Source organism: Cylas formicarius, unplaced genomic scaffold (genome assembly GCF_029955315.1).
Source record: "Cylas formicarius isolate icCylForm1 unplaced genomic scaffold, icCylForm1.1 PGA_scaffold_4__25_contigs__length_36172078, whole genome shotgun sequence".
NCBI classification, from domain to species: Eukaryota; Metazoa; Arthropoda; class Insecta; order Coleoptera; family Brentidae; genus Cylas; species Cylas formicarius.
The window spans coordinates 10,449,157-10,471,736 of NW_026844334.1; the positions used below are offsets into that span (position 1 = coordinate 10,449,157).

At 33.6% G+C, this 22,580-nt stretch overlaps 1 protein-coding gene across 1 annotated transcript in view; it reads left to right on the forward strand.

The window, feature by feature from the left end:
• Positions 1–22,580, forward strand: part of LOC132701171 (neurotrimin-like) — a 251,586-nt gene that overhangs the window by 223,665 nt on the left and 5,341 nt on the right. Inside the window, exons 7-9 of the mRNA XM_060668895.1 lie at positions 16,271–16,420; positions 22,296–22,370; positions 22,438–22,548. Coding sequence (XP_060524878.1) covers positions 16,271–16,420; positions 22,296–22,370; positions 22,438–22,548 — 336 coding nt within the window. The remainder of the gene's footprint in view (positions 1–16,270; positions 16,421–22,295; positions 22,371–22,437; positions 22,549–22,580) is intronic.

Consider the following 22,580-nt stretch of genomic DNA (forward strand, 5'->3'; position numbering starts at 1 on the left):
TATATTACTTAGTTTGAGTTGATTAGTAATCATTCTTATTTCGTGTGTAATACAGCGTGTGTTGAATTATGTGCAAATTATGCAAAATATGTGCGAGTCTGGTGTATCTCAGGAGATGCTCCGGCCCAAATGTAGAAAACACTATTCCATTGAGACTAAGGAAGTTATAAACAATGTTTATTTGACTCTCATTGAACGTGGTGCCAGCAAGAAGGCATCTCTAGAAGAAACGGCCACATTGACGAAAATTCCAACATTAACTATATGAAAAATTGTGAATAATCCCATTTCAGCGAGGAACAAAAGAAACGATGCTGATATTTTCTCGAGTGTAGACGAAAGTGATCAAGATATAATACGGCGTAAAATTTACCAGTTATACGAGGGACAAAGCGTGCCTACATTAGATATCTTAATTAGGAGGCTTGAAAAAGATGAAAATGGTGTTAAATGTGGCCGAACTATCTTATGGAACACATGGGTTTTAGATTTTAAAAAATTGACAAAAGGCAAGTTTTAATGGAATATTGCAAATAATATAGAAAAAATAATAATTAGAACAGGCGATGATAGCGATAGTGATATATTATGTGAATAATTTTAAGTAATTTAAGTAGGTAATAAAAATAATTTGTAATTTTATTTTTGATTTAAACATAAATACATACATAAATAAATAAATATTGTTTAGTATCTTTCCTAACAAAACCCCAAATAATTAAATTCTAAGCAAAGTACGGACCTGTTCGGCCATATTTCATTCTTACAGCTTGCCCGGGTCTTTCCTTAATTCGTATCAGTTAGTCACTTTCTTATATCTATGAACAGACTTTACCATAATCGCGAGAATTTTATTGACTTGGCCGCTATTTTCTTTTTGTTAAAAATTAGATGATGTTAAAAACAGCAAATGATATTAAAAATTACAATTTTCGCACTCGCATCTAGCACTTGCCCTTGTTGGAATTTCATGTTAATGATAAAAAATCGAATCCAAATTAAAAATATTTGGAGGTATTATAAGCCATTTCGAAGGACTTGTCCATTTTTGTCATTAATACCTCATTAAACTCATCCAATATACCTGCCCTCAACACATCTTTTATTACCTATTCTACAAAAAAAAATTAATATATTTAATATGTTTATTTATATGATATTATCTATCTGCATGATACACAACCAAACCGACTCTGGGACTACTATACGATTTTCGACAAAGCTGTTCCGCTTTCTCCCATTTCAAATGTATTATTGTCTGTATTCTCAGAGTTAAAAGTCATTTTCTTAAGGTTCACACACCCCAATTTTCGTAGTTTATATTTGAAAAAGCTTAAAGTTAAAAAAGTGAAACCTTTTCCTTTGTAAAAATGCTATAGGAATATTAATTAATTAATCATGACAGGAAAAAAGTATCGTTTGATAATTCGATATTATTCTTATAAATTAAGGTAATTTAGTTATTAACACAAAAGAAGAATGAAACAAATCAAAAACATTTTGACATTTTCTGAAAATTATCCCGATAGACAAAAACATCCTATTATTATTATTTTATTTACCATTATTTTCTTTTAGGAAAACGTTACATAAATAAAAAAAATTCTATTAAAATAAGAATTACAATAAAAAATTACTAAATTAGTAACACTAAATAGTAACGTTTCTGTAGTGTTCGTTGTTTTTTTTTGCCATAGTTCGCCTTCATAGAATTTTTGCAACCGAGAAACGTTTTTAACTATTTTTAAATTAGGCAACCCTATACAAAATCACCAATTTTTTTAATGTTAAATACCATGAAATTATAAAAATTGTATTTTTCCATTGAAAGGAAATGACTTAAATATTTTTTCACTTTTACTTTAAATGTTTAATGTATTTATTTATCTTTAAAGTGAACGTATGGTGATCTCTCTCTTTATATAACAAAGAATTTAAAGATGCCATGTAGTGTGTAAATATTTAACTAATGTGATATTGCAAAGCCACAAATCTTTTTTGTTTTTAATTTTGAGTATTTGATGTGGATATATGGTGATCTTTTCATCCTCACTTTTTCTAATCGGCAAAGACTGGACTGCTAATAAATTTAAATTTACCTACATGGAAATACACGTATATCACCAATGCACTCACAGTATGTGTAATGAGGAATACATAGAAACCCTGCTTTAGGTATAGGATTTTAAATATAAGATACAGAGTCTAATAGAACGTTTGGAGGAATCTAAAAATGCCTTAACATGCAGGATGTACTTGTATACATAACAATATAACATTTTAAAATTCCAAAACAAATGGTTCACCCCGTAACTGTTACAAAAGGAAATGGTTAATTTAATTAAAACTTCGCAGTCGACATTGCTTTTCCTTTCGCGAAACAAGTCGCCCAGTTAGATTTATCCGCGGCAACTTTTAATCACAGACCATTTTACCGAACCGATAGTAATAAGCGAGAAAACTTGGTAGTTTCTTTAGTAGCGATTTCCGTATAACTTGAATAAATGGGAAGAAAATATCCGGTTAGTTCGAGCTATTACAATATTCCGTTTGAAGTTTTCAATGGAAACTTTGCTCGTTAAGGTCGACGTATAGCGCTGAACCTGTCGCGCGAATCCGATGGAAAAGTAATCATGCTTTAGAAAAAACTTATTCGCTACGTTTGTACATATTACGGTCCTCTCGTTAATTCGTATCGGAAATTTAATTAATTTAGATTCGATTGGTTTGATATTTATCGAGCCTCGTTTGTTTTTACGCCGGATATTGACGTGCAACGCGATATTTATTGATGATTAGGCAAATATTGTGTACAACGAGCGGCGGAATCGTTTATATTGAAGTTTTCTATGTGATTCGACCAATTATTTTCGACGTCAAAATATTAATTCCGAATTCCATGGGCGAAAATTCTGGTTCTGTCGGATCATTTGGTTGGAGTATGCTTGTACTTACCAAAAATGTTTACGCAGTTTTGTCCAGAATAATATATGAGAAAGCGCGTTGGTTTATTTAGGTTATTTATTACACCATACTAGGATTTCAAATGCATTTACATATTAAGAAGCAGGCTATATTTTTGGTTGAGGAGCTCTTAAAATGGCGGAAATCATAATTTAATATACTAATATCAAATCTTTTTTTTAGGATTATAGTCCAACTTATTTTAATATTTAAATTTTAATATGGACGGTATCAACTGAAAGCTCACATTACCCTTATTTATTAATTATTTAAATTAGTTCCTTAGCGGTTTATGAAATAACAAATCAACTCAAAAAATTCTGCTAGACAATAATTCAATAGAAATGCAAAGAGAACGTCGAACTTCCATTGTTTCATGCGTAATAATAATAATCATAATAATAAACTGTCTTTATTAAAAATCAAAATATTACAAGGAAATTGCGCTCTTCCGTGTAACCACAAGAACCAAGAAAACGGCAACACCATAATTGTCACAAAAATACACACCCGTATATACACCGTAAATATAACAAATAGACACTCATCATAAACTCATATGCTTTTTCTAGATCCTAATAAAGGAAATTAACTATTTTTTGAAGGACTTTATTGTGGGGAAGGAGGTTATAGCCTAAGGTATTTCATTAAATGTTTTAACTGCGTTATAGCTAAAAGTACTGTGACAATGGTAGGTGTCTGGACTATGAATATCATTTCCTCTGCAAAGTTTATCAAACAAGTACGACGCATTCTTATTGTAGTTTAGTAGACAACCAAACGTGACCAACTGAACTTTATAACGATCCTGCAGCTTGAACCAACCCGAATCAGAGAGGCACTAGGAAATATGGTCATACATTCTGAGATTATACCTAAAATGAATACAAGCATTCTGAAGTCGTCTTCTTTCTCGATTTAGTATAGCTGGCCAATAGACTGCAATGCGACACAGAGTTTACGTTGGACTTCCTTACTGAGAAGATGTTTATGAATATACATATGTCCTCAACTTCTACAAGTATTTTTTTAACAACGAGCCAACGCGTTTAAAAAACCACAAATCCTCGTCAAACCATAATCCAAAATTTCTACAACAGTCCGAAGAAGCAGAGATAATCTGATCACTTAGCGCACTCTTAAAAGTGGCGTATCTTACAATTTCTCCCCTTTTACTTTCAAATAATAACATCTACGTTTTGGCGTTTGGCTACGTTCAATAAGAGGCCATGAGATGCAGAAACCTCATGAATAATTTTTAGATCCAAATTTATTTTAGTAGCAACATTTAAACATTCACTAGCAACAATGGATAAATATGACTGAGTATCGTGATGAGATGATGATATTTACAAACTTTAATAAAAGTAGAGATGTCAACTGTATAAGCTGAGAACAGAATTGGTTCCACAATGCTCCCCTGGGGACACCCCTCTCCAAACCAATTGGATCTGAATGAGTATTTCCTATAACTACTCTTTGGTGTCTCTGACAAATATTTTTTTTCAGCTGCTCCCAATAAATCATCAGTAACCCGATTGAGTGTCCGGGAGGATTTTGTTATCGCCTAGGAACTGACGAAGTTGTTTAGCTGTAATTTTTTCAACAATTTTTGCAATGGTTGGCAACAAACTGATTCGTCTAAAATCGTTAATGCCACGAGTGTGGCATGGTATACTTTTTCTTTCTCTTGTCTCTTTTACGAAAACATTCACTGAACTGACAAACGTCAAAATGATATCAAAGTGTCACCTTAAGACGTCAGCTTTGTTAATCAGTGTAGCTCCGCTCCTGACAAAACAGACTCGTGACTAAAGTATCAAATTTGTTTGATATTTTTTCGAAAATATTATTGGACATATTAATTTCACCTGAAAAACTCTGACATTTTAATACCAGAATTTAATTTCATTTGGCAAGAAAAAGACCTAAATCATATTTTATCATATATTTAAGAAAAATCCTCTAAGTTGTAGTACAGTTGCCACTTCCTTTTCTGTGTTATCTCGAAAACCATAACAATTATCGCCAGGTTCGCCTTTTAAGAAGCTATAATTTTCAAGTAAAATTAAAGTTTAAGCAATATTAAACACCTTGGAAAATTTTATTATATTTACCTGGTTCTTTTATAGGATATAGGATACTGAAATTGCAATAGTTAAAGTTACCAAAAAGATATTTATAAAGACTTCCGCGTGATGTTTCAATCTAATTTGTTTTTTTTTAAGATTTAGATTTGTTGGAAGAGGTCAATGGAAATACTAAATTTTTTTCAGCTTCCAAACTTAAAATAATATGTCAAAAATCAGGATGCTTTATAATTCTTTGACTAAACAAATCTAACACTTACTTGAGGATGGCCCAGTGGAAATTGTTTTGACCGTTTCCAAAAAAATTAAATTCATTTATAAAACCTTCGTAACCGGTACAAATAATAAAATAAATAATGACGGAAACACCAATAGAAAACTAGGGGTGCGCAATATCAAATACCAATAATTCTATTTTCAGTTATTGTTCATTTATCATTTATCTGCTTTTGAAAAATGTTTTTTAATTTTTTCTATAAAAACATGAAAAATTTGTTGTAAACATTAAGCTGCGAAAAATGTTTGTTTTATATTCACCTGATTCACTTACTTATTGAACGAAAGAAAATGAAGATGAATTTGCGGAACCAAACTAACAGTCCATGGATAAACCGAAGTTTTTAGAGTCAATTAAGCGATCAATATCTCGCCGGACTCCCACGAAGGGCCGCTAACATCGCACTCGGCGGTTAGCAGGATCGCTTATCCCAGGCAAGATCTTAAACCCCGAACAAAAGTGTAACCGTCTCGGTGGAATCGCTGCCTCGTGTTTTTTTATTTTCCAATGGATCGATTTTATACGACGGCGCTAGTCATTAGCAGTTAGAGTCTAAAAGGTGCATTTCATGCCGCGCGCAATGCGATAGTTGGTCATTATTTGAGAGACGTATCTTGTTTCAAAAGCGAATCCGACAAAAGCTTCCTCCAGAGAAATGATTAACGTTACTTTGAAATTGGCCGCGCGCCCTTGGAAAAATCTAATAATGTCACGCTGAAAGAGGTAGTAGTGTTGCTACAATCGCTTCGCTTCCCAATCAGTTTTTGTTGATTTATTATGTTAGAGACGTATAAAAGCTGAAGTAGTGGCGGTTTGAGAACGACTCTTACAGCCGAAGTGATTAATTGTACCTGGTGTTACTGGACCCTTGCATTAGTTTGTTATTTTGTTGTATTGCTTATGCTTTTACTTATTTATAAAATAAATAAACACGTGGCATAACTAATAGATAAGGATCAGGGTTATTCTGAACATTTCCAAGGCATCAGTATGCAGAAGATGTGCATATATCAATAAAAACCTTAGTATTCTCATCGTCTAATTTTCGTCAAAAATAATAAAAAACTTATTCGAGAGAATGATGGTCGGATTTATTTAAAAGATATACATTTGCAGCCTGTTGCTGGTTGTAAAAGATTGGGTGTATTTTTTGAAGTTCACCTTCAACACAAAATTCCTTCCATGAAATCCGGATCATCGCAGCTATTAAGTAAGAGAAACTGGCCGATTCTCAAATACTGTCCAATATTGTAATTGGGTAATGGCCTGTCTTACTCCAAGAAGGCAAAGTTAGCTTTTATCGTCTTCATCATGCCGGTTTGATCGTATTTCAGCTAGCTTTAACGGACTTTAGTCTTAACAAAAAAAATTGCCACTATCTAAAATCTAATAACTTAAGGAACTTACTAATATACACAAACTCTTCGCTATTTTGTCTATTTTTATTTTATTTTTTCAACAGTTTTTTAAATCTTCTTTATATTTTTGACTAATCATCATAATCATAATTCATTATCACCCGCTGAAAACATTTTAACTCCTCCAAAACATCGCTATATCACTAGTTAATTATGCCTAATAAAATCAATGATTGAGTCCAAAAAACTTACTATTGAGACCTATTGAAGGTAGTACATACGAGATCCAGTTTTATATAAAACCAGATTTCCTAATTTCAAAATGCATATTTAAAACATCAGTTTTATTTAATTATTGAAGATTTTAGAAACAATTTTCCGCCCGATTTGTCGAGAATGACTTCAACAGAATGTCACATCAACTTCTTTGTTTTTCAATTACTTATCGAGAATGAAAAATGAAATGAAGGGATTCCAAATAATGTCCGCCTGTTCATTTCAAACCTATGCAGATTGAAAAAAATTAATTAATCTCAATTTTAATTATAAAACTGACCCACGTAAAATGTCATTAGACATTTTGATGTCCCTGCTTTTTTTCAGGTAATCTTGTAAATGTGCCGGTATACGGGATAGTTTCAAAAATGGACATATTTCCTCTCCCACATCCAAAACAAAGTACTTGGAAATTCTATTACTATATCTTGATTGGTCCACCCTGTATATACTTTGTATTTTTTTAGCCTATTCTTGCAGTATTAACGGAAAAAATATTTACTTTCTCCTAGTACAGACTCATGGTATAGGAACAAAAATTATACTCGCTTATGAATATTCAAAAAAATGGAACAAGCTGCGCTACCACATACTACTTTTTCTATTCGCTGGAAATATTTATTAGTAGATTTCGAACACAGCTCCTAAATTGTTTTGGAAATACCAGCTTATATTAATTTTATGCCTATCAAAGTTTGAATCGACGTTGGTTCTGCGAAAATTGACACCATCGGCTGCGACTTCATGATGCACTATGGTCGCGCAGACTAGGATCAAACGCCGAGCTGTTCTGCGATCTAAATGATTTGTTTTTTAAAAAGAATCCAGTCTCCATAAAAGCATCCACATCTAACAGATTAACTTTCAAAAGCCTTTAAAATTCATTCGTTAGTCATAATTCAGATTGTTATTAAAACTGCCTCAAATAATAAAAAAAACTCCAAACTACTCAAAGCACTACTACAACAACAATACAATATAATCCGTATATAGAAGAGTCTGACAGCTGACGTCACAATGCGTTTTCGCACGATGTTATACTTAAATGGCTCTGGATGAAGTTAAAGCCCCTAAGTTTAATAAAAATAATTTAATCCTACAAAAATAATTATCAAGCAGCGTCATCAAAAAAAGTACTTACGCTATAAGGGGCCTCTATTATCGTATTTTATTAAATGATACATTTTTGTCAGATCTTACAAGAATAATTAACTACAGCGCTTTAATTAGGGCTAAGTGTCAGACAATTAAATAGTTCTAGTATTAAATTTCTTGGAGTCTAGACTAGACTAGTATATTTTCAATGAAGAATTTTCTCGATATTGTTTAGAATAATACTATTATCTATAGTTCGGACGTCAAGCAATTCTCTTTCTGTTTTTGTTACTCAAAAGAAATTTTTAGATAGTTATCCTGCAAAATACATTTTATAACAAAAAATAATGTTCTTGTACACTCTTTTTATATATGTGTATATTCCACTATTACTAATATAATTAAAAATAGAGACTTTCTTGTAAGAAACAAGGAGGTTTAAGTGATCCATACTCCCGATTAATAATCGGCCAACAAAATACCAGCGTTTTGTAGGAATATGTCTCAACAAATTCGATAAATTAAAGTTGGAAGGGTTTTTTTATTATTTTTATTTTCTTGATGATTCCTTAATTAAAGTCGTGTTAATAATAAATATAATTTTAATGTTCTCGTTAATTTATTTTCCAATTATGTTCACTCATACCTTTTCAATTTGCTGATGACTTAACATTCTTTCAATGTATGCGAGCAAATTCAGGTTGATTTAAATAGTGGAGGGTGGGGCAAGGGACCCCACCTCAAAAATTAACCAAAAATTTTTTTTTCGTTTTTCTTCTAATAATTATAAATTCTGATTATTTGTATATTTTTAGCCCTTTGCGTAAAAAAGCTATTCCATATTATTATAACCAAATCATAATTAATTTATTGAAAGTGTTATTTTTTGGATAATTCTATGGATCTAGCCTAAAACCAAAGCTTTCAAAAATCTTATAAATATCCATGATAAATGTTTTTATCTACAGAAAAATAGTAATTAATCAGTACTTTAAAATAAATAATTATAATTATTATATATAACATTATAAATAGAGGAGAGTGGGCTACGACGGCCAGAAGCTTCACCAAAATTTGGGTAAATTTAGTTAGTAAAAAATAAATCGACTTAATGGTTAAACGTCACAAAAAAATAATAAGAAGTTTAAGTGGACCGCTTTGGCCCAACCTCCCCTAAGTTTGTTTTGTGCTGTAACAGATATTCAGATTAACACATCCAAGCGCAGTCATGAGGTTTAGTAGACGAGGTTCTCACTTTAATTTCAACTATTCTATAAAAAATGAACACCCTACACAGTCCATAATAGACTTGGGAGTTAATTTAAACTGTAAGCGATCTTTTGTTGAATACATCAGTAATGTAATAAACAAGTCTCTTATGATACTTTTTATAAAACTTCTGGTTCCTTTTGCGTCGGTTTTTGTTTGAGTCAACAAAAATCGAAGTTTTATAAAAAGTATTACCATAGCCTGTGGAAGTTTAAGTTAAAAAGTCTCTTATGATGCTCCGACAGTAAAGTCTCTTTATTGATCACTTGTTAGAAACCGCTTCAGATATCCCTCTTCTGCCTGGAGCCCGCGTTAGATTTTCCACGTAAATCAAATTGAAGGTGTGCAGCGAAAGTTTCTCCACTTTATTAATTTTAAGTTTTTTAACAACCGCTAGTTCGATGATGAAGGCCTATCTCGCGAGCACAATATTCTGCCTCTTGTCAACAGGCCATGGCCGGGCTGACTTTGAAGCACTTGCAGCACCCAGGCATTTCATGTTTTTTTATCGCCGTAGAGACTATGGGCCCTAGTACTTTTATATGTAATCCACGGGGCTTCTTGCACCGAAAGAGAGCTGGTGCGACAGTTTAACCAAATAGTGTAACTCTCTGTCAGCTTATTTAACCCGTCTTTTTTAAATAAATGCCATCTGTTTTCCTTATTACGTGACGTATTTTGAACCGTTTAAATGAACAAAACTAACCAAACCACCAACAAAGATATATCGGCAAACACTTCGAACATTTTCCAAGCGTCTTTATCGGTTTCGGTCGAATCTGTGTTGAAAAATTGACTATGCCCCTTAACCGCAGACCAATTTATGTGATCGATGCGTCGTCTGATGGCGTAAACGACGCTAGCCATAAAAGAGCACCCCCGTCCCCTCCCCGCCACAACTTTAAAATGCGGCACCAACTTCGCGGCAATGCGCGCCGGGCTACCTTGCGACAACATCATGAATTTTGTTTATCATCCGCCGCGAGTAATAAAAAACGCCGTAAAATAGTGTCAAACGTTAGGCAGGCCCCTCAAAATACGTGTCGTATGGCGCACGTACACCAATAACAGCAACCGGCTGCACAATTTTCAGCTTGTTCTTAGCGGAGCGTCGCGGCAGCCGCGTGAAAATATATATATGTTTAAACAGAGACGGGAAAAATTGCGCCCCATTTAAATTTAGTAGCGCAAATGTTTCGGAATTTGCTTCTCCGTTTATTTGCTCCGGAAAGGAACACACGCTGGTCGTTCGCCGCGTCATATTGTTCTCATTTAGCCGAGCATTTCCGCAGAGTCTGGTCCGTCGTTTTGCGCTTGCTCTGATAAAATTGCTGTTTTCTCCAATTTTTATGTTTTATATTTCGACCGTGTCGTCTTTAAACGCCAAGCCGAAGTGTCTCGTAAAGAAGGGGCGGGGCGGGTGGATTTGTTGCAGCGTTGCCGGTCCTTTTAGTTGTCACTTTTGTCATAATGCGACATTGTCTAAACTTGCAAGCCCTCAACTGAGTAGGTTGATTATCACTACGTTATTCAAACCTTTTATTGATCACGTGGATTATTATTAATTATATAGGAACAAAAACATTTTTCCATAATCGTTAGAAGTAGAAGTTTATTGAATATTTTTTACAATATTTGTAAGCATAAGACTGAAAAGAATAACAGACCCCAGCTCTCTAATAAGAACAATTCAAGAGCAGACATTCTAACATACGCGCCAAAATTTCCCGGCGTGATATAGATGCAGCTCCAGTATCACGATAAAACTTTGTCTCCTTTTAAATATGTATCTTAGTAGGTTGCGTCATATAGTTTTCTATTGACAGCGATTTAAACAAGACGTGCCCGAAAAAATGTCGCACATAACGCAAATTAAGTATAGAGTAGTCATAAAGTTTTTGACAAAAGAAGGGTTAGCACCTAAAATTATTAAAGAAAGGCTGGATGGTGTGTACGGTCAAAGTTCTCTTTCGTATTCTGTAGTGAAAGAATGGGCAAAAACGTTTTCGAATGGGGCAGGAGTCCCTTGAAGATGATTCAAAAACTGGTCGACCAGTGGAGGTCATAACGGAAGATATTATTGCGATTGTGGAAGAGGTGGATTGAGTGATCCACCTTTAAAGATCAAGGAAAGCTCAGAAATTACTAAGCTTTCTGATACAAGTGTTCGTCGAATCCTGCATGATCTTTAGGTATGCATAAGGTTAGTGCAAGATGGGTTCCTAAAAACCTTTCGGCTATTCAAAAACAACGCCGTGTCGAGTGTGCGCGGTTTTTTTTTGGAACTCTGTGGGTCAGAACCGAAGCCTGTGATAAAAACTATTGTGACGGGAGATGAAACTATGGTTCTCTATTATGAGCCTCTATCGAAAAAAGAATGAATGTAGTGGCGTCGTAAGGGTGAAGCACCTCCAAGAAAATTCAGAGTATGCCAGTCAACAAAAAAGGTGATGGCCACGATCTTTTGGGATTGTGAAGGAATTCTTTTGATAGATTTTTAAAGAAACTACTACCACTGTCAATGGTAAATATTACGCAACATTATTAAATAAATTGTGAAACTGCATACGTGTAAAACGTCGAGGAAAACTGACCAGAGGCGTGCGTCTTTTGCACAATAATGCACCTGCCCGTACTGCTGGTGTTGCACAAGCTGCCATTTTAGGGTGTGTGTTCCAACAGATGGATCATCCTCCCTATAGTCCAGATATGACCCCAGCGACTATTATTTGTTTAGATATTTGAAAAAGGACTTACGTGGACGACGGTTTAACGACGAAATTGAGTTAAAAGAGGCTGTTTTAGCTCATTTTGCAGACAAACCAAAACAATATTTTTTTAAAGGGATTGAGTTGTTAATAAAGAGATGTAATAAGAGTATTGAAATTAAGGGGGACTATATTGAAAAATAATAAAAAATTGTTACTCTACTTTGTTTCTTTCAGGTAGGGAAATTTTGGCGCTGCCATCGTACTATGAGCATTTACATATCAATTGTGTTCTAATAACAGAATTCTTTAACACTATATAAGCCACTGCAAGCAAATGCTAATTTATGACTTTTCAAAATTTATTAACTCCTAATTATTTTACGTGATTTGGGACTTTGTTATAAGTTTATGCTGTGCTAGTCAGTCGCACTGATCTCATGTTATAATTACGGTTTTCTGGTGACGAAGATAAGCTGCTTTTATGTATGTGTCAATTTAAATTAAAGTACTGATACTATCTTAATTGTACGTTGCATTCTGACAAATCATAATGTAGTCTTGTCTATCATCTGACTTCATCTTCATCTTTTATCCTGACCATTTTTTTATTAAATAATTTGGAGAATACCGTGGCATAACATATTATATATTACAAACATTGACTATAAAGTAACTTGAATGAGTATGTCTTGGCTTTATTCGATAGACAGGCTCCTTTAAATCCTTTAAAAAAAAAGGGAAAATTAGTCATACGCTCCATGGATAACGGAAAATATCAAATTGATGCAAACACTAAGAAATCGAACTTCAAAAATTAGAAAATGTCAATCAAGAGCTACAGAGGATGAAATATTTCACATAATACAAAATATTAAATCGATTACACATGTCATAAACGAACATCTCTTCCTAAAGTAAAGAACTCCACGGAATTTAAACAACTGAGGTCAATTAGCATCCTTCCTACTCTTTCTAAAGTTTTAGAAAAAATAATTGAGAGGCTAATAAGAAAATTCTTAGTTCTTTTTGATATATTACCTACAAAAAAATCTGAGTTTAGAAAAGATTATCGTTGCAAGAGTTGATTTTACTTATGATCTACTGCAAGCATAAGACGAAGGCAGAACAGCCACCCCAAGGCTTTCAACATGATCAATCATAAATTGCTTATTTCTACTTAACACTACATTGGGTTTAGTGAAGGTGCACGCGTGTTTTTAAATTCATTTTTATCCGATAGAGTTCTATAGGTGTTCTGCGACAATGTGAACCACTCTCCTTTGAGATAGGTATACCACAAGGTAGCATATTGGGTCTCTTGTTATAAAGGCTTTAAAATATTGTAATTATAACATATATGCTGACGGCACTCAAATTAACTTTTCTGTTCAAGGTCATGAAATGGCGCAGGCTGAGACTAAAATTAACCCTGATTTAAAGAACTTTTTTAAAATTGCCTCCGATCATCTAGTGCAGCTAAATCCAATTAAGTCGTAGGTGTTGGTTTCTGGAAATGACTCCCAAGTAGATAATGTCAAAAACAAAATGATCATAAAAATTAATAACACTCCTATACTATACTCGGATACATCGAAAAGTTTAGGATTGAACTTAGACACTAGGCTGCGGTTCAAGGATCATATTACAAACAAATTAAGAATGGGATATGGAAATTTAAAGTTAATATACAGTCATAGACATTTTCTTCCAATTGTTACAAGGAAAGTATTTTGGGAATCCATCTTTCTATCACAGTTCAATCATTACTATGGTGTGTACCCAACCTGCAGACCGATATCGTATCCAGAAAATACAAAATTCATGTTTGCGGCTTGTTTATATAGTTCACCGACAGGCTCATATTTCTCCATACTTGCCTGTTTCGGGTAGGCACCAACAAATAATAGTACTAATATAATAATATATATAATAACAAATATAATATGCAATAATAATAATAGATATCGTTTATTGACCACCTATAAATACATGTATTTGTGAAGTCAAAACTCAGTAATATAACAAAATAGAAATAATAGCAACAATAACAAAAAGAAGAAAATATAAATACAACAACAATTTGATAAATTTAACAAGACATAGAAAAAATAATATGTATATAAACATATGTTTATAGAAAAAAAAATTATAAATAAAAATATTTGCATGAGTTAACAGTATACACTATATTCTTGGGATATGCGATAGAAATTCCTCAACTTAGTAAAAACCATAACTGGAAAGATAGCTTCTAACCGATAACTTAAATTTTCTTATCGTAAATTGCTTAGCGTTAGCTTTATACAAGCGGTTATAGTTGTTCACAAATATGTTATATATGTTCAAATTTAGTCTATTTTTCTGAGTAGTGGCTAATCTAGACTTAAGTGGAACAATATTGCTAATCCGCGTGTGTCATAGCAGTGGTAGTCACCATGAGTAGGATACCTCTGCAAGGTTGTAGTATATGAATAGGGAAGGCTGAATTAGAATCTTAAATTTAATAAAAAGCTCACGACAATGTGCTCCAGGAGGAGCCCCTTGGAGAATGCGAACTGCTGCTTTCTGAAGCCGAAAAACCCGATCAGCATCTGAAGGGTTACCCCAAAGAAGCACGCTATAGGTCAGATGACTGTGAAAGAGTGCAAAGTAGATAGTCTTTAAGGTCTTCTGCGAAATGCAGTATTTTAATTGCCTTAATGCAAAGATTTGAGACGAGAGTTTGGAACATAGATACTCGATATGAGCCGACCAGGTTAGGAAGGTATCGAGAAAGATACCTAGAAGCTTAGTATAATAATAATAATAATAATAATATGTATCGTCACTTTTATTTCATTTATGTACAACTGAAGATGCCCTACTGTTTTTGGCCGAAACGTACGTAATGTTTACTGATCTTTTATATGACCGAATACCCAGGAAAGTTTTATTTTGTTTGACTAAAGTGAAATACACAATGTAACACAATGTCCCACAATGTCATAGCAATAGTATAATATGCAACAAGTGCGGTAAACGGCATTTGACTCAGGAGTTTATTTGACACGAGCGGAGCGAGTGTTTAATAAACGAGTGACTTAAAAAGTTTACCGAACGTGTTGCATACTATACTTTTTCTATGATTGTTAGTTTTTGGGTATTTTTTCGCAAAACAACACGAATACGTTCACTGACATAACCGTCAGAATTGACAAACGTCGAAATTTAAAGAGTAGGAAATATCTCCGAAAACATCCAATGGCTCCCAAACCCCAAGTAGCTTGGATTCGTGGGAAACGAAACTGGCGTGGTAAAGTGATGCTTCCCGCACGCTAAATCTGTGTGTAATTAGGTATTTTACAAACGGGAGTAGAAAAAATTAATTAAAATTCAACTCAAACCATTGAGAGAATTGGCTTTTTTCCTATAACTTTTATAAAATGAAATAAATATATCAAAACAAAGGCATTATTCCGTTTGGCAGAGGTGGCCTTACTTAAATAGTCAAACAGTGAGCAAATTGGCTTCTTCGCACAGATAGTGACCGTAGCAATTAGTTAGAATTCAACTCAAGGCAGTGAGAATTTTTTTTTTCGTAAGAATATTAAAATGAAATAAATATATGAAAACGAAAGCATTATTTTGGGAGCCAGAGTCTACAAGAGGCTAAAAATTTTCTTACAAATGAGGAAAAGTACGCAAATGTATATGTTACATATTCCAGGAATCGTATTTTCTGTGGCCTATACCGTAAAATAATCGATATGCCCGTAGGTATACCAATTACATAAAAAAATAAAAAATTCTACAAGGGAGTCTAAAGTACCTGTCATGGTATGGTTTCTTTACATTTACTGTTTTTTATTCAATAAAAAAATATCTTTCTAGTAGATTCGAGTGATTTTCACCTCATTCAACTTTTATAAGAAAACGCGAATATTTACCAGATTTTGCCACTACAGATATGGAAAAGTTAGAAAAATAAATTTGGGTAACATCAATAGTACTGCGTAAACAATTAGTGCAGGCCTGTCAGTCGGTGGTTATAAAAGCGTTGCCACGTGTGAGGTACACCTTCACTTTACCACTTGATCTTTAGGCATTTAAGAATTCCCATTATGAACAATGTGAAATAGAGTTAGATAAGTGGATTTAAATATTGAAACTTTATTTTAATTCAGTAAACGTCTCTTACGTCTCGTTTTTTGTGGATATTCGACTAAACTAACCGATTTTACTTTTTTGCAGGAACAAAATACGAGCCTGTGTTAGTGGATAACGCTTACAAAGTCCACATGAAGCTCACGATCAGGAGCGTTGGGCCAGCGGACTATGGTTCGTACAAATGCGTGGCAAAAAACTCCCTCGGAGAGACTGACGGCACCATCAAGCTCTATCGTAAGTGATCGGAATCACCTCTATGTATTCACCTTAATTTTCAAGGGACAATAGTTAAACATAATTAAAAAACGTTGCATATTAATTTGGTAATAAAATTTGACTAAATAGGCAAGTTCGATTTATCTATGTCAACAAAAGTAGTTTTCGGTGAATACCAAAACACTGTTTAGTGCAAAATGCCTTATTCAATTTCTTCACGTAGTATTCCCTCGCCTCGTCGGCGAACTTTCGAAGGGATTTCACCATTAAAATTAGAAACTCAACGAAAATCATCGTCCCAACTTTTCGAATCCCACCTGAATGCGAATGAGGGGTTTTAGCTTTTATTAGAACAATGACTTAAAGTGGTATTGGAAAGTTATAACGTCTGCGACCCTGATTCCCGCCAAAACTTCCCTCAATTAAAAAAGAAAACCCCACGGCATCTCCCCTAAACTTTTAAGTGATCCGCGTAATCATCTGAATATTGAAACCAGGGTTTTACTTTTTGAAGGCCTGGAAGAAGGCACAAGCTGAAGTAAAAACGAGTTTCGATACTTTCGATTTTTAAAATAATAATTTTAAACTAAAAGTATATTTGGAAATGCTTAATGACGCTACTCAAAATACTCCATCTATTCGATGGACACAGAAAAACACATATATAGTGAATACGAACAAGGCCTGAAAACATTTGTTCCGGGAAGTGTGGTAAATACGACTCCTGTTCGTATGCATCAGCTCACCAACATCGCTTAAGTCTGTGAACTTAGAAGTGATAATTGTATTTCTTTATAATACACATTCATAATAATAAATAATAAAAATCAGACAAAAGCAAAGGAAGAAGTGTTTTGTATAAAAGACCAAAGACACCTGCATATCTTTGGCTATAATGCTGAAGAAATCAATCAGATATAAGGTACAATTGGAAACAGCTTAGAAAAATACTCAAGCAAAAAAAGCATGATAAAAACTATGTCAGGAAATAGAAATACTGAATAAGTAAAGCACAGAACAAAGACTGTAGTGATTTCGAAAAAAAAGTTCAAACATGGCATAGAGAACGCAGCATAAAATGAAGGGATACAGTACTGCAGATGATCTAAGAGAGCATAGGACGCAAAAATAAGATCATCGCTACACAAAGATCAAAGAAATCTAAGAGTAGCCAAGCAGGCAAAACAAAAATGAAAGAAAAATTATAAGAAACAGTACATGAAAGCCTGAAAGAAATATCTGATAACTCCAATAGAGATACTTAAAAAATACAAAGGCCCTACCAACCTTCCATTAAAGTTCGAATAACCAGGGGAACAACTATATTTTAGGAATTGTGTGACTAAAGTTGAGTTAGTAGTAGTTCGGTACGCCCTTTTTTTAATTTTTTTCGACCTGCATTTTTAAAATGCCTTTTTTCGTTTATGATTGTATTGTAGTTCATGGTTCCCAATTTAAACAGCCAGCTATAAGCATGAAGCATTACTGTTGTAATGGTATTTTTCATATAGAGTAACTGATATCGTTTGTGGTTTAGTCATTCAATTCGAGGCGCGTTCCTCAACAGAATCAGTTTTTTTACAAGTAAATCAGAATCAAAGTCACTTTAACATTCACAAACTAGTAAATCTCCAAAGGAAATAGACTAAAAACTTTCCCAAAGACAAGACATCAAAAGAAGCGTGTTACAAACCTAACAATAATTTTTGTACTAAAATATTTCATTTTTCGTTCTCTAGTTAAATTTAAGGAGTCGCCTAGCGTTAAAAATATAAATATTAGTGGGAATGTTCGATAGCTAAATTGTTGTTCGACTTGAGAGGTGATCTCTCTTCCTTATCAATAGAAACTGGACCACTGAGACACTGGCGAATGAAATAACAGCAACGATAAATTCGTCGAGAGAAGGAAATGCTCCGGGATCGCATTCTTCCGCGTTTTCGGCTTTTGTTATGGATCTGCAAAATCCAATCCCCATGCATTTTCATCCCCTTCGGTTATGGAAGGTATAGAAAATGCGAGACGAAAGTGACGCGCGGTCGGAGATATCTGAGGCGGCGTTTTGTTTGTGACATGCACGCGCGGTTTTGACAGGGCGGATCCGCGTGACGTTTGGGGTCGATTTGCCTTGGCCGGGATGATCGACAGACAATCGACCTCCCTCGTAGATTGATTTTCGCGCGAGGGGTAGCAACGAATATGTCGCGCGGGTATGCAAGTATAGATTGGACGTTTTGCAATGGAGATATGATCCCGCGTACCCCACACCTGACATCATTTTCCGTATGTGCGTCTGACATGCCGTTGCGCACTGACAGGATATACAAATATATACAAATTATATATATATATATATATATATATATATATATATATATATATATATATATATATATATATATATATATATATATATATATATATATATATATATGTATATATATATATATATATATATATATATATATATATATATATATATATATATATATATATATATATATATATATATATATATATATATATATATATATATATATATATATATATATATATATATATATATATATATATATATATATATGTATGTATATATATATATATATATATATATATATATATATATATATATATATATATATATATATATATATATATATATATATATATATATATATATATATATATGTATATATATAAATATTTTTTTCTATTCCTGTCTGTAAAATACCTAATGACCCACCGTGCTGGAAGCGTCACTTTACCAGGTCAGTTTCATTTCCCACGGATCCGAGCCACTTCGGCCATTTCCGAGATTTTACCGCACGGGTTGAATTTGACGTTTGTCAATTCTGACGGCCATGTCCGTGAATGTAAAAGCATAGTATGCAACACGTGCGGTAAACTTTTTAAGTCACTCGTTTATTAAACACTCACTCTGCTGCGCTCCGCTCGTGTCAAATAAACTCGTGAGTCAAATGCCGTTTACCGCACTTGTTGCATAATATACTATTCTAACGAGACGCACGAAAGATTTAACGGTTGCCACCAAATTAAAAGACGCTGCAACTACATCGGTGTTAAGAAGGATATAATTAATAAGTTTTCTCTATTATTGAAGTATTCATATTTTCTCCAAGGGACGCAGTTAGCCAATACAAGACTCCAACAAATTTTTTATTCTTCCAACAAACATATTTTGAGAATTAATCCTTAGCAATGCTATTTTGTATGAAATTATGAAATTCTAGGTGTCAAATGGGTCAGTTCCTAGTTTGATAACAAATGACTTGTTTTATTTAACAAGTTGAGGCGATCAGCTAAGTAAGCTACCAGCTACATTTATTAAGATATTCGGTTTAGTTTATGTTTTCAGTTAAGCCAATTTAATTGCCACCATAGCCGGTGGTGATCATCCTCATATGACAATGATCGCTTAAATATTTTGCTGGATTAGTTGCCATTTTATCTTCTGTAAATTATTTTTTTGAACAATTTGTTTTATATAAAATTATATTGTGGTTCAAAGCATTAGTGATCTTACAGAAGAAGTTATTCTATTTGAAAATAAAAGTAAAATGCTAATACGTAACAAGTTTCATTCATTTTCAAAAAAATAACCGTCTTAGTATTTTGACCCAAATTAAAAGATTAGAAAATGTTAGCGCATAGTGCTCCAAACATGCGGAAATATTTTATTATGCAACAAGTGCGGTAAACGGTATTTGACTCATTTGTTTATTTGGTACGAGCGGACCGCAGCGGAGCGAGTGAGATAAGGAGTTCAAAAACCTGTTGGATACTATACTTTCTCTACGACCGTCACGAAAAAATCACAATTCAACAAATTAAAAGTAATAACTATAAAGATTATCTGATTACGAAATTTCATACCATTCACACAAAATATTTACTCGCTGCCATTATCGTCGTTTATCGTTCCGATCGGTTCTGCTATTGTTGTCTCTTTTCAACTGTGTAAGTTAGACAGAGAGATATGCATTATTGTATATAACATATAAACAACGGAATAAACACAACTTTAAAAGGTTATGTTGTTCATTTAACTTTTACAATTGACCAGTAAGCAGTTTATTTAAATAAAACGACTGTAATTGGAAGAAAAATCATCCAGAGGATTAAATGTTTAAGACCGTATAAACAAAAAAAAGCTGGTCCTAACCTTAAATTTTATTTTGTACGTACTAATGGAGCATGGATATTTGATCGTACAAATGGTCTCGGCAATATTCATATAAAAACTGCAAAAAGCACTAAATTTTATGCGAACGGTATGTTAAATTTCTGTGGGAAACTTAAATTATAAATGTCACTTTACTTACTCCACCAGATTTTAACTGTAGCTTATAGCACGTAGTATTTAAATTATCTGATATATTGCGTTACATTTTTCTGTGTATTAGTTTTTGGATATGTTTTCACAAAACAACACGAATACATCCACGGACATGACTATGAAAATTGACAAACGTCAAAATTCAAGGCGTGGGAAATATCTCCGAAAACATCCGATTGTCCCCAAACCCGTGCGGTAAAATCTCTGAAATGTCCAAAGGGTCTCGGATCCATGGGACAAGAAACTCACGAGGTAACGTGATTAGGTAATTACAGACGAGAGTAGAAAAATATAATGTCAGTGCCTATTTGTTACTAACACCTTGCCCCTCTTCAATTTCTTTTTTTTTGTTAGAGGTAAAAGCAAGTGTAAGAAAAACTCCTCCAATTGTAATAGTAAATTATGCAACAAGTTTACCGAACGTGTTGCATACTATACTTTTTCTACGACCGTTAGTTTTTGGGTAGCAGCGTTTTTTATTTGGTACGTTCGCAACCGTTTAATCTTTCGTGCCTCTCGTTAGAATAGTATATTATGCAACAAGTGCGGTAAACGGCATTTGACTCACGAGTTTATTTGACATGAGCGGAGCGAGTTTTTAATAAACGAGTGAGTTAAAAAGTTTACCGAACGAATCCGTGCGGTAAAATCCCGGAAATGCCCGAAGTGGCTCAAATTCATGGGAAACGAAACGGACCTGGTAAAGTGAGGCTTCCTGTACGCCAGATCGGTGGGTAATTAGATATTTTACAGACGGGAGTAGAAAAAAATATTTTTGAAAACGGTGTATTTAATCTAGGCGGAAAAAATTACACACAACTCTTTAGACAAGTTTTGTCTAATTTGAAGCACAATCTGAAATTGTCAACTTGCCAACGAATATTATAAAAAGTTTCTCTAAAAAAATTAAATAAAACGGGAACGTTCCACGTAACCAATATATGTCTTACTTTTACTTTCTCCAATTTAAATTGGTATTGGGACAAATTGTGTTATTAGTTATTAAAATCAGACACAAACGTAAGGCGTTTTCTAAAATTTATATTCATTTTTATTGCCTATGTGGCATGAAATGGTACTAGAACTAAATATAATAAATTTAAATTTAAATGATTAAAATGAATTTGACAAAAAATTCTCTTTGCGCTTCAATGTTTGTTTTATTTCTTGATCGCCATTTTTCTGTATGGTTAGAGCTTGATGAAGGAGACGAAAGGAAAACCAATTAATCAAAACTAACATCTAATCCATTCAAAACTATCAACGGCATTTTAAGTTCAGGTTTATATTTCAAAAAGATGACACAAATTGTGAAAATAACAGCAACTATGAAAAATGAAAATAAAGTAAAAGAAGAGAAATAGCAGATTTTAGTTTTTTCGCTATACCTCCTGAATTTTCCAGTTTTCAAAACGACTTCGTATGTCTTACAGTTATTTACTACAAAAGAATAACAAATTATATAGAATTTAATCTTGTCTTGACTTGATATCATTTGAGCATTTAGTAAAGTTACAGTCTTGCCTTCTGTTTCAGACATACCAACTCCGTCCACGTTAAAACCGACTACGCAGAGCACCACTCAACAGCCGAAATTAATAACCCAAAAAAGTGAGTGGATCAGGACGTGCGATCTGTATTATTCGAGCGTTTCTCCCTTTTTTTTTTTAAATTTCAGGCACCGTCAAGCAGAAGCAGAAACAGAAACCGAAGACGAGGCAAAAGGATGAATCCGGCCCAGTCAACGCGAACGAAATAGGGGACGATGAAGTCGTCGCCAAGGAACGAGGTAAACTTTCGCTCTCCTTACAAAAAAAAAAT